The following is a 16,904-nucleotide window of genomic DNA, read 5'->3' as shown; positions in this document are numbered from 1 at the left end:
AACTCTGGGCCCGTGAGATCCCACTGTCATTCACACTCAACACGTTCCAAGTTAAACTCAGGTCCTCCTCCACAAAACATGCTCCAGCCCCACCTGTCCCTTCTATAAGGCTTGAAACTTTGATCTGCTGCTGTCTACACCCTCCGCATCCTCTCCGACATCTCCCTGTCTGCATTCCGAGGGCCCCCAACTTCATCTACACTTGCACTGCGCTCTCCGCCCCTCCGTTCCGTCCTACCGCCATGAGAAAGACCTCCTCCCCTTAAACATCAACTCCACTGTGCACGGCTCTTACCCAAGGAACTCAACCAAGCCTCGTTTCACATCATCCCGCGAGTTTACTCAGCCACCGAGCCTCCGGGCTGAGCTCTGAGTCGTACCCCCAAGAGCCACCAAGAGCGGAAGGAGGCAGCAGCCCCAAGCAGGCAGGCAGGTGGGCCCTCTCTCCTGCTCCATCCGGGGCAGCTCTGCGTCTGCCTGTGTTTCAAGCGGGCTGCCAGTCTCTGTTTTCATTTGATTAAGGTCTGGAAACTGAATACCTCTTCCAACCAATGATGGGATCGCTCCAGTACCAGCCCTGAGAGGTGGTCTCTGGATAGTGATGGGGAGCATGTTGCTTTTAATCCAGCTCAAGGTCACCGTTAGAGCCAATAGCTTGATTAGAAAGTTCTGCTAAAAACCAGGACCTGCTTTTCTGTAACTTTGACCCAGAGGTCTAGGTTCAGAACTAATACAGACCGGCCTGCTCTCTCTCAGGTGACCTGAGACACCCTCCTAGAATACAGTTCCCATCACAGCACCAATGCTTTGATCTGGAAGCACGTTATAGGTACAAAGCATACATGTTTCACTGTCAAACAATCCTAGGAGCCAGGAACTATTCATTTCTAACCCTCCCCACCCACGGTCTTTTGTTTCCCACTGTTGCCTCACTCTGAATCCTGCTCTAATTAAGCCAGTTTCCTGACTCATCCCGGGAAGACCAAACAGCAACTCTGACTTCCCGGCCTTTATGTCATGCTCCTGGTGCTGACCGCCATGGCGCTGACTGCCATGTTACTCCATCCATGCCCCAAAGCCTGGCTCAGGTATCACCACTTCCAAAAGGCCAAGAGGCACCAGGTGTGGTGAAAGAGTGTGGGATTTGGAGCTGGACTGACCTGGATTTAAATCCCAGCAGTGCTACCTTGGAGAAAATTACTCAACCTCCCTGTACCTCCAATTCCTCATATACAAACAGGAGATGACCGGCCCATCCCAGGAAGAGCAAGATGACATATTAATTAGAGCTCAGAACTTGGTAGAGGCTCAAAAATGTCAGCTACCACTCCTCTGTTTATCCCCTTCTCTTTTTACTGATGTTGGCCTCTGTGACCTTTTTTTTGAAACACACAGTATGGGACTGTCCGCTCTCCTGGGTCTTAAGTCTTATTTCCTTAGATGGGCAGTTACCTCCACATAGGCAAGGCCCGGCTCAAGTAAAACACAGCACACTGAGTTCAGAGCACATATATTCACAACAGAGAACACTGAGGAATATCGAGGCAGAGTTTCTGCCCCTACTACATGGCCGGTGGGCCTCGGTTTCCCAGTCTCGGGGGAAGCGATTTGCTGAGGGAACTTACAGCATGGAGATAAACTGCCTGAGTGACCTCAGAAAAATTCTGACACTTAGCCCACAGGTTCTAAACCTCATTTGCTAGTTAAAACTTCAACTTGAACTGAATGAAGATTGGGAAGAGTTTGTCGCAATAGGAAAATTTCCCACCTTGTTCCTACATCGAAGACCAACATTCTCAGTGGAAGAAGCCTATCTAGTCTCCCCTGTCACACACTGGCATGGGACCTATTAACTCAGAGCTTGGGCACTGTGACAACAAAAAGTAATGTATTAATAGCTCGGGAAGGATAAAGTCCTTCAACTGTACAATTCCGGATAAGTTGGAGAGATCCCCTAGGAAACGTTCTACCGAAACATTTTGTGAATGCAAAGGCATTCACTGTCGGGAGCCACAGAGCTTGGGAAGGCTACTGGCCTTATCTACGTTCAGAGGCCACACTGTGGGACAGATACAAGCAGATTTAAAGTCAGAAGTGAGGCTGTCCTTCTTTCTGATGAACCGCCTGCCTTCTGCTGAAGGGACAATGTCTCTCTGAGGGACAAGTCTCAGGGACTAACCACATTGTTGTCACCGGAGGATTTCACAGTATACACTTTGCTGGGGGCTCTCACTTGCTTCCCTGGGCCACCATGGCCAAGCCTCACCTGGGGCTGTCCCTTCCACCCCTTGCTCAACTGTGCGGCCATAGGGAAGACACCGCCACATCCCGTGCTTATGAGAACAGCCCGTGTCATCAACTAGAAGAGGCGCATCTTCCCGGATGTCCCCAGCCCTGAAACAGAATGTGCCTTGTCATCAAGTGTGGGCCATGGTCTCACCGCAAGCAGTTTTTCTTGCTCCGACAGACCTAAACGGATGGTGTTCTCTCACTGTGGGATCTGATATTCGATGGGGCATGGAAGGCATGTTTGAGCAAGGTTTGCTGCTGGCGAACGTCAGCTACTCCCTTCTGTCTATGAACTGAGATGGGGAAATTAAATCTGTGCTGCAATGTAACACCCCACTCTGGCCTCACGCGTTATCTCTACTTATGCATCTACTTAGTGATCGAATATGTACTGATTATCTGTTCTGTACCAGGCACTGAGCTAGATGCTATGAAAATAGTAGTGAATACGACACAGTCATACTCAAGATTGCAGCAAAGTCTTCCAAGTCACCTATTTGTGGGGAAGTCATACTTTTCTGACTAAATAATACTCATTAAAGTGTAGGCCCCCGAAAAGAATCCCAACTCTGGGAAACTTGATACAAATAATAACTAGTGGGTTTTTTTTTTCAATTGCAAGGAAAAATTAATTTTTAAAAAGATTTTATTTATTTGACAGAGAGATAGAAAACACAAGTAGGCAGAGCGGCATGCAGAGGGAGAGAGAAAAGCAGGCTCTCCACTAAGCAGGGAGCCTGAAGCGGGGCTTGATGCCAGGACCCTGGCATTATGACCGGAGCCAAAGGCAGAGGCTTAACCCATTGAGCCACCCAGGTGCCCAGAAAAATAAATTTTTTTAAAAAGTGATGTTAGGGCACCTGTGTGGCTTAGTTGTTGGGCATCTGCCTTTGGCTCAGAGTCCTGGGCTCAAGGCCCGAGTTGGGCTCCCTGCTGAGTGGGAAGGCTGCTTCTCTCTCTCCCACTCCCCCTGTTTGTGTTCCCTCTCTTGCTGTGTCTTTGTCAAATAATTAAATATTTTAAAAAATTAATAAATAAATAAAAAGTGATGTTAAAGGAGACCTACAGATTAAGAGAAAACTTAAGAGGGCCACCTGGAGGGGCTCAGTCAGTTAAGCATCTGCCTTCAGCTCAGGTTGTGATCCCAGGGTCCTGGGATCGAGTTCCACATCGAGGTCCCTGCTCAGTGGGGAGTCTGCTTCTCCCCCTGCCTCTGCCTCCCTTTCTCTGTCTCTCATGAATAAATAAAATCTTTTAAAAAAATAAATAAATAAAATAAAACGTAAGAGACACAATGTGTGAAACCTTACATGGATTTTCATTCCAGTAAACAGGCTGTATAAATATGACATCATTTATGAGACAACTAGAAATCTGAACACTGACTATTTTTTATAATATTTGACGAGACTGAGGAATTACTGTTAATTCTTCAGCTGCAATAATGCTGCTGTGTTATTTTTAAGGAGTATCCATATTCTGAAGGGAATTGAACCAGTAATTGGGGAAAAAATCATATAATATGGGATCTGCTTCAGAATAGTGCGCTGAACCATACGAAATGGTTTGAGTCAAAAATGGCTGATATCGGCCACTCTCATGGGCTGGAGGGAAATGGATGGTGGCACCCACTCCTGAAACAAAAAAGTCCCGAGCTATTAATGTGCAAATTGGGGTGATGGCCACCGGGCAAATTCTCCTCAGCTGTCTCCTTCTTGTGCATATAAAATTTTTCCACAATAAAAATGTTAAAACAAAATTGGGCCTCAGTACTGTGCTGTATTTAAAATAAGTCACAAACTAAAAATATTTAGGATGAAAGTGGACATGTCAGTTCTGAAATATTCTGCTCAAGTATTTGTTTTCCACTCCGACGGGAAGATGAGCATTTCCGAAACTTTAACAGTCTATCTCAGCTGCCCCTCAAATTCTATCTACCTTCACAAGTCTCCCTTTATTTCAGAAGTAAATACTGTTGTGTTTTGTCTACTGGGACTAACTGGCTTGTTTTTAAACACAGTGCTGTCTGGATAGCTGGGGTTATTCCTCCAACAGCGATTCTGGCTTAGGAATGAGAATAGTTGGCACTGGGTGCCGGGGTGGCTCAGTGGGTTAAGCCTCCGCCTTTGGCTCAGGTCATGATCTCAGGGTCCTGGGATTGAGTCCTATATCGGGCTCTCTGCTCAGTGGGGAGCCTGCTTCCCCCCCTCTCTCTGCCTGCCTGCCTCTCTGCCTACTTGTGATCTCTCTCTGTGTGTCAAATAAACAAATAAAATCTTTTTTAAAAAAGTAAAAAAAAAAAAAGAATAGTTGGCATCACCTTTAAGTTCAGTTCTAAAGGACCATGCCACTTTGGCCATGTGTGCCACCACCCTTGGACCCATGTAACTCAACTCCCTCGAACCTCAGTTTCTCCATCTGTAAACCGAGTGCCTTGAGCCCTAAGACAATCTGACGGTCTGTAGGGCTGGGAGTGTAGTGTCTGCTCTCCGGTCAGCCACTGAAGCTCATCCTCAATTTAGCACAGGTATCTGGCTATTCTCTGTTTAACAAGGCCATGCCACGTAGGCACAAAGACCCTCACACTGCAGGGGGTTCCAGACCACAGAGCCTACTGAAAGGCTTGCACGCGCGCACACACATGTGCGCCCACACACACACATACACACACATCTGTATGGAAAGACTTGGGGAGTCGCAAGAGTTAGTTCTGAGGTGGGGCAGAGAGAGACTAGAGAGAACCACACGGACAGGGTGTTGTTCGAACAGAACTCTGTGTCCCCAGCCTTAGGGCCTGTCATGGAATATATGCAGAACATGGAGATGATACATTTTAACATAAGTATATAATACTAAATAGACTTTAAGGTCTATTTATGAGCCTGAAAACATGATATCATCAGATTGTAGCTAGTTGCTGGAGCTCAGCTAGAACTAGGGGACCAGCTGGCAACAGTCGTGGAGACCAGATGGAGGCTGGAGTCCAGCTCAGTGTGAATTTGCGACTTCATTCATAAACTGCTCCATGACACTGGATTAAGCAGGGGATGCAGGTACCAGAGTCTGTGCTGGGGAAAAGCCGAAGAGGAGACATGAAAAGCACATACAACACAGGACCAAAGAAGAAAGATGAAATACTTCACAGTGATCACGTTGCTTGTTTTTATGAGACAGAACAGGAATCATTAATATGGTCAAACTTTGGCTTTCTCTCTGAACAATAAAGATTACCTTGATGTGCTTAACTCTGTCTTCTTTTTCTGTCTTTGGTTTCTTTCCTGTGGCAACAAAAAACAGTCTGGGGTTAATTCATGAGGAACATACCGAAAACAGTTTCCCCTCGATTCTTTCTGGAACTTTCAATGAACCTGTACGTGCTTTCACCCACACACAGCCAAGTTTCTCTGACTGCCTTCAGCAACCTGACGGTCACTTCCCCCAGCCAGGCAAGGGGAGGACTATTACCCACAATGTGAACAACTGCTCTCCCCTCGGAGTGACCACAGATGTGGAAATAAAGAAACCACAGAGATACTACAATATATATGACGTAACCGTTGTTTTAGTTAGTAAATATCTACCTTTCTTTGAAGGTCGCTCAGATAAGGGCAACATCCGGTATACTCTGAATGCATTGTTTCCCTTCTTTATACTTTTATCCTTGACTTCTTCAATGTCAGGCAAGGAGTTCATGGCACATCGAAAATTCGCCTTCCATGTTTTGGGATCAGGTTTATCTACTCCGGGCTGATGCTTTCCTAACAAAAGAGCCAAAAGAATGAAGGTTAAGAAAAAGAGCAGGGAAAAATAGAGCGTAGAAGTTTCTGGAAACATATAGGCTTGCTGACCAGATAGTGCACACATCCCTTTTTAATTCCAGGCTCCTACAGTGACCAGCCATGCTGCTTTGTCCGGGACCGAGACCGAATTCCTGGGATGTGAGAATTTTTGTTTTAAAACCTAGACAGTTCTGGGCAAACTGGGACAAACTGGTCACCCCAGCTCTCACCTAACAGCTTGAGAAAAAAACTAATCATGGTAGAATGGAGAGGCAATGTAAGTAACAGAGAAAGCTGGCAGGCTGGGGAAGTCTTCAAGCCCAGGCAACTAGAGTGTCCCTTTTTCTTCAAACTCTCAAATATTAGTAAAAAGTCTAATTCCTGTAAATAGCATTCCCTCCTTAAATTCTGTTATAAATAAATATATTCTTGACTACATTTTGGAGAGAGAAATTCAAAGCAAGTTTACCACTCCAGAACAAATAAGTTTATGGGGAACATGATCAGAACCCCACATTCACAGGAAATTTAAGGACTAAGTGTCACTTCTGAGCAAAGCATCCCTTCGGAGTGAGGAAGTTCATGCCCCCCGTGTCCTGGCTGTGCCTGGGGACACACCACAGGTTTTTCAGAGCTGTCTTCACAAGGCCATAAGCCTTATGTGTATAGTAAAAAAGAAAATATTTTCAATGGTTAACACTGTATTGTGTAATTGAAATTTGCTAAGAGAGTAGAACATCAGCGTTCTCACCAAAACCAAAAATAATAAAAGGTAAATATGAGAGGTGATAGATGTGTTAATTAATTTGATGGGGAGAATCTTGTCGTAGTGTAGACGTCAAATCATCACGTGGTATACTTTAACTATCTTACAATTTTATTTGTCCATTATATCTCCAAAAAGCAAAAGAAAAAAGAAAAGACACTGGGATGCCTGGGTGGCTCAGTCAGTTAAGCGTCTGCCTACAGCTCAGGTCATGATCCTGGGGTCCTGGGATGGAGTCCTGCGCCAGGCTCCCTGCTTATCGTGGAGTCTGCTTCTCCTTCTCCTGCCCCTCCCACCACCCATTTGTTCTCACACTCTCTCTAATAAATAAAATCTTTAAAAGAAAGAAAAAAAAAAGGCATGAAATCAACAATAAACAACAGTCTGCTTCTGTGCCCCCATGCGGGGGCTTTAATACCTGTGTGGATCGCCCAGTTTCTAAAGAGGGGCGCATCTTTTTCGACATCCCATCCATGTCTAGCCGCGTGCATCCAAGGGATCTGGAAAATCTTCTTTTCCTAAAAAAAAAAAAAAAAAGTAAAAAATGAAAAAAAAAAAAAAAAACCCACAGCCATGGGGTTCAGGCCACCTTTGCAGAAGGTTCTTACATCCTAGCCAGTAAGATGCTCTCCTACGTGACACTGGGTTTGCGGGGCGCCTCCAGTAAAATCCAGTAGGAACCAAACCCACCTCCCCCACTGGGCTCTAGATCTCAACAGCCCATTCGGAAGAGATTCAGAGTCCTGTGGAGTCTGGCAGAATAGGAATGCATTCCAAGGTCAGAGGAGTTGATTTTGGGATATGCCAATGTGTCCTGTTATCTGTGCCATTTTTTCTTAAAGGACCACAGGGAACTGGCCACTGACTGAAACCTCTAATGCTTATTGTTATCGTTGTTACCAGTTGCCTTAGGTAAATCAGGTAAATTAAAACTTGGGCAACTTTCCAAAATTACACCCATTTGTGCTCCTAAAGGGAAATCAGGGTTATCCGAGGTCACTGCCACAGAGATCAAACACCTCAATCTACTGTGCAGCCAACAGAAAAAGACTGGGTCTACTGCCCTGCATGAAACAGCAAGAAATGCAAATAAAGATGTATTAAATGTGTGGAGATATTACTTTTTTAGAAAAGTCTCTTGGTACAATTTCTACAACAGACCATTTTCCATCTCTTTTACTGCTCAAGAGGTAACTCAAAATAGCTTACATCAGCCCTGGCCTTTAAACACAGGATTAGAAACCAGTGCTTTGGAAACAAAGTCACACTCATGTGCAACTTCTTCAACCAGCTCTCTCCCACCAGTCCCAGCAGTTAGTGATTTCCCACAGCACTTTACATGTGACTGCCCATGTGTTCATGTGGTCTCGGTTTCATTTTTTGCAAGAATCTACAGAGTCCATGGACGTCATTATCTCTGCCCTACAGGTGAGGAAACTGAGGAACAGAATTAGATTCTACAGCCAAGGAAATGATGGTAGCAAGCATCCGAATTCAAAACCAGGCCACGTGATCCCATCCATGTTCAATCACTATATCACACCATACATTGTCTCCCAGTGGTCAGACTGAGGTTTCTCATCTTATGACACATCCGTTGTCTTGACTTCTGTGGAAACCAAGCCCAGGAAAACGGTCCATTTTTAAGCCCTAAAGGTAGTTCAGGTAGTTTCTAGGTATGGGGATCTGGGGGAGGAAAGAAAATGTCAGTAGGGATTTTCCACCACTTTGGTCTCTCACACAACAAAAGATAGAAACCATCCCAACCGATCCCAAAGGGACTTGATGCCTCTAAGAAGCCTGAACTAAAAATATTTCAGAATATTTGAGAGTTCCCCAAAAACTGTTTAAAACTCAGTTAATAAAGAACTGAAAGCAAGAGACTTTTCATAAACCCCTCCTCATTCAGTCTGCCTCACCCACCGAGATAGCGTGGTTTCAGGTTAGCCATTTCCAAAGAGCAGTGATCAGCCAAGGGCTGAGGGAAATTTTATTTTTTAACGCAGATGAAAATCAGAGCACAAAATCATTTAAGGCAGTTTTTGATATTCACGTGAAAATGAAAAAAATAAATTTATTTCAGTGAAAGAAACTTCTCCAGAAAGAGCGACCAGATCTAAAAGTTTACACTTAAACAGGCAGACCCTTTATGGAACCTGCTGTTGCACATTTTTGTAGGTCAGGGGAGTTCAGAGGGGACACGATCTGAAGTCTAGCTCATGAAACACAAAGTTGATGCTGGTAAGTAGGTTTTTTTAAGCATTTGCACATGTGCTGTTACATGCACACATGCATGCTCTCACACACACACCTACCAAAACAAGTCTCACAGCAACTGTGCCCAAATCACAAACCCACAAACAGAGCAGCCAAACCTAGCAATTATCTACCATGCATCCACAGATTATCTTTCTTGGGCAAAAGGTCTGAGGGGACCTTTCTCGAAAGAGGATAACTAAATGGCCAATAAGCACATGAAGACACCCAACATTGCGAAGCATCAGGCGAGTGCCAATTGAAACAACAACGAGATACCATTTCCTACCCCCAGGGTGGCTAGATTAAATTATTTAAATAATTAAATAATAAGTTGGCGGTAATGATGTGGAGAAACTGGAGGCTCCCTACATTGTTGGTGGGAATGTCGCCCAGCATAGACACTGTGGAAACCAATTTGGCTATTCTTCAAAAAGTTATACACAGAATGCCCACATGACACAGTAATTTCACTCAAAGACTTATAAATAGGCATTGAAACAAGTATTTATACATGAATGTTCAAAACAGCACTATTCACACTAGCCAAATGTCCACCAACTGATGAATGGATAAAGGAAATATTGTACATGTATAAAATGGAATATTATTCAGTCACAAAAAGGAATGAAGTATTAACAGGTGCCACAAAACGAATGAATCTTGAACGTCACATTCAGTAAAAGAAGCTTTCTACAAAAGGCCACATCGTGAACAGTTCCACTTAAATCCAAAGGGGCAGAAAGCAGATTAGTGAATGCCTTTGTACAAGGAAAGGATGTGAAATGCTTTGCAATGGAAAGTGACTGCTTAATGGCCAAGTGTTTCCTTTTGGGGTGATGACAATACTGGGATTATAGTGACGATGACTGTAGACAACATTGTGAGCAGAAAAATCCACCAAACTGCACATTCAAAAATAGATAAGTGGCAAATTAAACAGAAACCACATGTAACTTTTGGGGGGGGGGTGTATAATAGAATTTATTTTTCTTCCTTATCTTTTTTTTAAATTTTATTTTATTTCTTTTCAGTGTTCCAAGATTCATTGTTTATGCACCACATCCAGTGCTCCATGCAATATGTGCCCTCCTTAATACATGTAAGTTTTAACTAGTTTTTCATATTGCAAAAAAATAAACTGCTACTAAACATATCACATCTCTCTCTCTCTCTCTCTATTTTTTTTTTTTTAAGATGGTGCTGAAAGACAAAGAAGATAAAACTGGAAGAGATTCTGAGCAGCAAACATTCTGGTCTTCAATCAGTGTGTCCTATAGGATGGTGACGGCGTTTGCTCTGTGTCTGTGTGGACCCCGGGCCATCAGTCTGTGCTACCAGAAGCCCTGCGTGCCCCATTCACAGAGGCTGTTCACACCATGTTTGGAGGGACAGCATGTTCTAGACTCAACCCATGTTTATAGAGAGAGAACTGTGCCTACCTGAGGGAAGGAGAGAGAAGCAGTGCTTGAGTTGACAAGAACATTTACGATTGTCTTGAGGAATGCAGAACATACCTTGGCCCTAAGTGGCAACTAGCTCTCTTCATTTCCTCTGCCTCTTCTCTCCCCCAGTGTTTAGAAGATGTTCCAATTTACTCTGCTATTTTTGCTGGGGCTCCTCACCTTATTCTGAGATGACCTAACATTTAGACAAGTGTGAGCCTGCTTTCAGAGTGAACAGAAGGATAAGGTCTGAAACTACCTGGTGACGCCATAGGCCTGAGGAGTGGCCTCGGCCACCGGGGTCCAGTCTGATCTCCCATATGCAATGAGCACGTCAATAACCAGAGGGGAAATTGATCAGAGCTCTAAGAGAAACAATGAACCTGGTTGTGGCTGCCTCCTTCATTCCTCAAGAAAAGCCCCAGAGAAATCACAAGCAAGCATTTGGACCAACCCAGAAAGGACCTGGTCTCTTCGACAAATCAAAGACAAGAAGTTGGGGGGGGGGGGGGGAAGGAGAGGCTACTGTTCATAATCAAGGACAATCAGGAGATACTTCAAGTCTGAACAGCCCTCTCTGGATTCTGACTGAACAGATCAATTGTAAAAAACACACTCTGGGGAACACAAAGGCATGCTGAATATGGGTGTGCGGTGATGATATTAAAAGTTATGATTAATGAGGAGTAATCTATGGTTAGTCAATTGATAATGGTATTGTGAATATACAGAAAATGGCCTTAAGTCTTACAGACAGACATATGCTGTCACAGAGTTGTTTCCAAATGCCCCCGCACACATGAATACTCTAAATGTCAATAATCTTTAAATCTGGAATTTCGAAACCACATGAGAATATGCTATACTATTTTTTCTAGTCATTAGACAATTCAAACCTGCCATGTATGTTTATAAATACTCATAATAAAAGTAACGGGGCCAAGCCAAGGCCTTCTGCATGAGCTTGTGCTAATGCATCTTCGCTGAACTTCCTCACTTCTCCCTCAGAGGACACGTGCCATCACTGTCCTCCGCAGCATGCAGATGGAGAACAATTTAAGGCATTTATTAACCACCTATTTGTCTCTTACTAAGAATGTCCCAGATACAATGGACTCTCCACTTGACAGAAACATGCCAACTGCCAACCCAATGTTCTTAAGTCCAATTATCTTCACAGAACAAAGACATGGTACCCAATGTTGCTCCTCTTCAAGTACACATTGTTCTCCCATTTACTCATGGAACAGTGCTCACCCAAAACTTCCTCAGGTGGCCTAGCACCGAGCCAGCAAGCAGCAACATTCAAGACAGGCCTGGACCACCCGCTGCGGCCATCCAGCATGGAGTAGTTCACCCCAACACCAACATATTCCGAACAAGGCAGCTGAGGCTTAAGTGAGTAACAAAACCAGTCTTCAGTGGGAGAAGAGATTTTACAAAGACCTCAAACCACTCAACACACCATCGGGGATTCTTAGGCAGAACGCTTCTGAGTAAGAAGGAAATAATAGGGGACGCCTGGGTGGCAGTCAGTTAAGCGTCTGCTTTCAGCTCAGGTCATGATCCTGGGGTCCTGGGATGGAGCCCCACATCGGGCTCCCTGCTCAGCAGGGAGTCTGCTTCTCCTTCTCCCTCTACCCCCTGGCCACTCTCTCTCATATAAATAAATAAAATCTTGAAAAAGAAGAAGAAGGAAATAACAGTAAGGTTTCCAGTGAAATCTTTACATGGGCAGAAGAATACCAAAGCCAAAGTGAACAGAAACCTATAAAAAGATGGCTTGAGGAGGTGTAGGCATGGAGAGAAAATGTCCACAGTGACCAGGACAGCCCTGCCTGCGCATGCAGACACAGCCACATGCACATTCCGCCCAGGCCCGTGCACGGCCTGCCTGACCGGTCCCCCGGTGCTCCAGCCCCCCGGCCTCACGAGACGCATCATCCGCTGAAACCATGGTCCGCTCATGTTGAGGCCAGACCAGGTAGGTCAGGGGTCTCCTTTCCCCACCGCTAGAAGAGACCTCACAAGCCAGGGGCCAGGAGGGCCACCTACGAGGGCCCAAGTGTTCCCACGCCCTTTCCAGTCGTCTATCAGAAAAACAGGGACAGAGAGGACGGAAGAAAAGGTGTCTGAATGGAGAGTCCCGGTTAGGAAGCAACCATAAGAGGGTGCATTCGTTTCCCAGAGCTCTCCTAACAGCTGCCACAAAGCAGGCAGCTTACACCACAGGAATCCATCCTACCACAGGCATGGAGGCTAGAAATTTAGAAACAAGATGTCAGCAGGGCCGCATTCCCTTCAGAGGCTATAAAGAAATCCAAAATCAAGATGTCGGCAGGGCCACATTCCCCTCAGAGGCTGCAAAGACAATCTTTGCTAGATGCTTCCGGCTTCCGGTGGTCCCAGGCATTCCTTGGCTCATGGCTGCATCTCCGTAATCTCAACATCTGTCTTCACGCGGCCTTCTGCTCTTCTGTCTTACATGGACACTCGTCACTGGACTGGCCCAGCTAGATACTACGGGGTAATCCTGAGATCATTCATCTTTTCCAAAGACCCTTTTTCCAAGTCAGCTCACATCCAGTTTCCGGGGCCTAGGGTGTGGATATATCGTTTGTGGAGGGGGGAGGGGGGAGGGGAGGCACAATTCAATCTACTAGAAGGACAGTTAACTGCACCGTATCAAGTGCCTTCTCGTGCAGGGGACGCGATGACACGGTAAGTCTGCCCCTGCATCAGGGCAGCCAAAATTGGTGGATGTACTTTTTAAAAAGGAAAAAAAAAATTACTTCTCTTCAGAAACCAGGAACTTCTGTTTCAATGCCACATTCTAAATCAATATAGGTGATGCCATTTTGTTCTTTAAACATAATCCTACTTGGGGCGCCTGGGTGGCTCAGTGGGTTAAAGCCTCTGCCTTCAGCTCAGGTCATGATCTCAGGGTCCTGGGATCGAGCCCTACATCAGGCTCTCTGGAGCCTGCTTCCCTCTTTCTCTCTGCCTACTTGTGATCTCTGCTGTCAAACAAATAAATAAAATCTTTAAAAATATATATATAATCCTACTTAATGTCTCTGTGTCTTGGCTTCCTTGTCTATAAAATGGGAAACATCACAGCATCTCCCCCATTGTGGGGATTGTGTGAGTCAACGCACGTGTCTCACTTAGAGGAGCACCTGGCACTTCATAGGCATTAATTTTTATGATTATTATCATTATCAAGTACCCTATGTTTCTTCAGTTCTCCTTGACGACAGTCTTCCCTCCCCTTCCTGTATCACCACCTGTGGCCTGCTAACCAAGCAGGCCAAGACCAGACCTGACTTCTTGTTTGTGTCTTTGGAGCAGGCTAATTACAAAACTCCTCCAGGATACAAATCTGAAACGCCATGGATATAGCTTGCCTAGAAAAAGAAACTATTTGCCGAGAGACCATAAGATAAGGGGCCAGTTCCCATGGAGAGACCATATGGTTTACTTATTTCCATTCACTTGTTACCCCCACCTTGTTTCAGAAAAGGACCCACTGAAACCGATGCACTCAAATACAATACCATTCCAGTTAAAACAAGTGAAAAAAAAAAAATAAGTGGGTGAGGGAAAAAGAGATAAGGCTCAAGAGATATCTGAAAAGATAAGACAAAGCCAGGAGAGATAGGAGTAAGCACAATGTTATAGGACCCTCCACACTTGTTAGAAGTGGGCCACAATCAGGCTCAAGGCTCTCAAGCACGCCATACGAGGAGAAAGCCTGACCAGCTGAATTATTCATCGGGTCCTTGAGATGAAAATGAGGAGGAGGCAGAAGAGGAAAAAGAAATTTACTCAGAAGAGCTGTGATATTCCTGGTAGCGGGAGAGAAGCTTCTCCCTTGGGCCCTCTTCAAGAAGGCGTGATATATTAGTGGCTTTTCTGGTGATAACTATATATTTTCAGGTGTTCTTCATTTTGACAACCACTCTCTCCCTGTTTCACTCCTCTAACAGGTAGGATCAATTCGATTGAGAGTCTGAGGATCAATTCGATTGAGAGTCTGATCCTCCCTCAGACATAGGGAGGATCTATGTACGTGTGTGTGGTGTGTGTGTATACATGGAGGGTTGTAAATGACAGCCTGCTTTCTTAGGACCACATCACGTGTTTCGTGATAAAAAAGGAGACCTTTTTTTTTTAAGATGAAAAAACCAGAAAGTTCTCTTTACCCAGATAATACTGAGAAGAGAGCCAAGAAGTTTCCTTCCCAACACAGAACCCCAGAGTTTCCATGTTCTCCAATCCTAGAAGCCAGGGGAAGCAAGAGAGGCATTTAGAGAAGGAAGGGGGTCAGAATCATTAAAGAATAACACAGATCATTTTAGGTTGGTTGGTTTTGTAATTAACAAGCATAAGATTTTGAACACAAATAACACAATTTTACTTTTTGGCCGTCTCCAGGCTCATCTTTTAGTAAGTACCTCTCTCTCTCTCTCTCTCTCTCTCTCTCACACACACACACACACACACACACACACACGGCCACCAGCACACGTACCTTGTTAAGCCACTTCAGCCCAGGTATCGTATTCGAATTGATCTGTTCCTCCAGCCACGGGCGCATTCGCATCCTTTCCACTGGCATGGTACCCTTTGCAGAAGAGAAACACAGCATTAGGTAATTCTGGTAATGACCGTCAGGTCTGACAAGTTCTACACCCCTGCCTGACCCTCTTCCACTGTCCCATTCCCCAAAATCGCACAGCTGACAGGCACAGGGGATCGGAGGGCCAGGCCGGGTGTGAGGGGTCTCTGCCCGCTGGGGCACACTCAGTCCCAAGGAGCCGTCTCAGTGGGGTGATGGTTCGGGCTAAGCATGCTCTCAGCTGAGAACGTCCCATGGGTGTAGGTGGCCTGGACTGGCAAAAAGCCTGGACACCCGAGTGACCTGGCCTAAAGAGAGATAGCCCTATCCCAACCCGGTCGTGTTGACAACAGACCTCTTCGGTGTATCAGGCGGGTATTGGGGAGACCAGCAGTTTACAAGTAACTTTTGGGTGTTACCTTTCCAAGAGCCCAGGGTGGACCCAGCAAAACAGTTGTGGGAAACAGTGCTTAGAACCAACTCATGGCTCTCAGGCATCAAGGTGACACAAATGTTCTGAACCGCAAATGTTCATACTTGAATGTCGAAAAGCATCCATTCACTTGGTATGCTATCTACTTTCAGAGCCCAGCGGCATCTTTGGCCTGGCTTCAGCTCGGGGCTCAGGTTCATGTCCTCTCTTGCTCCCTCCCTCAAGGGTCTCCCATCATGGCCACGTCCTTCTGACCCAAGATCCTCCTCCCTTTCCTTTAACTGACCTTCCCTCTGGAAATGGCTGCCTGGCCTAAACACGGTTCTGGTCCCAGCCCGCACACTGCCTCTCTTCCCTCCTGCAGAAACATTTCTAGATAGTCTTTCCCTTGGCCACTCAAATACATCCAGAGTTCAGTCACTGACGAAGGGCTATCTAGCACTCATCTTCATCCTATTTGCATGTAATTTAAATGGGATGTGGGATTCAAAAGCAAAGATGAGGTCCATTCAAGCCTTCCCTCTACAAAACTTCACGGGCAATGGGACATCATCTTCTTTTCAACCCTTAGCTGTGTCTTCCTTCTTTTATTCATTTCTTCCTCCAAAAATGAACTCCGAAAATTCTATTGGGATGAACTTGGGTTGCAAAGATCAAAGTCTCGGTCACTCTCTCTTCTAGCTTGCGGGAAACTTCTCTCCCCTCCATGCCTCCCCCAGCTCATGCCAGCGTGCGAGCATCACTATGTAAACCATCTATGACCACAGCCTTGGCCTCGAGAGCCTGATGACATTCTAGAACTCGACCCTAGAACCCGCACATCTCTCCCAGTTCAGATCTGCGGCAAGTGCCCCCTCAGATTCCTTGCTCACACGATGCTCTCTGCTCCTCCTTCCCAGGCCCTCCTGCTCCTCCCCCATCCTCCAAGACCCAGTTTCTGCCCTCCTTCTCCAGAGGCCTTCCCAGACCACTCCCACCTGAAGAAATCCTCCTCTTGGACTTCCCCAAAAGTCACTGACAGTTCTGATGGTCTGCCAAGCTGGGCTGCCATTGCTGGTTCGCCCTGTCCACTCATGTGGAGGGTTCAGGCCACCATTCTTTGAGATAAGTAACAAGAAGCTCAGGGACCCCAGGGGGCTCCCACGGCACCACTCCTCTGAGTGGTTCCCAAGTCATTCTAGTCCTTTGTGCATTCAACCCACCTTTTCAAGGTCATTTGTTGAGAACAATATTCCAGGAACAGGAAAAGGCAAGACATCCTCTAGCATCTAAAAACTCCTAGTCTAATAGGGGACAGGAAGGAAGAGATGACCAT

General features: G+C 45.6%; 1 protein-coding gene across 4 annotated transcripts in view; it reads right to left on the bottom strand.

Annotated features, from left to right (window-relative positions):
* IRF2 (interferon regulatory factor 2) overlaps nt 1-16,904 on the bottom strand; it is an 81,706-nt gene that overhangs the window by 25,124 nt on the left and 39,678 nt on the right. For all 4 annotated transcript variants that reach the window (XM_059156249.1, XM_059156247.1, XM_059156248.1 and 1 more), the window contains 4 exons: nt 15,070-15,162; nt 7,253-7,352; nt 5,871-6,047; nt 5,521-5,567 (listed from right to left, as the gene is read on the bottom strand). In XM_059156249.1, the coding sequence (XP_059012232.1) occupies nt 5,521-5,567; nt 5,871-6,047; nt 7,253-7,352; nt 15,070-15,156 (411 nt within the window). In that variant the 5' untranslated portion in view covers nt 15,157-15,162. The remainder of the gene's footprint in view (nt 1-5,520; nt 5,568-5,870; nt 6,048-7,252; nt 7,353-15,069; nt 15,163-16,904) is intronic.

This window comes from Mustela lutreola, chromosome 18, assembly GCF_030435805.1.
Source record: "Mustela lutreola isolate mMusLut2 chromosome 18, mMusLut2.pri, whole genome shotgun sequence".
Classification (NCBI taxonomy): domain Eukaryota; kingdom Metazoa; phylum Chordata; class Mammalia; order Carnivora; family Mustelidae; genus Mustela; species Mustela lutreola.
The sequence above is the reverse complement of the archived record's forward strand: the minus strand, read 5'-3'. Positions and strand labels throughout refer to the sequence as shown.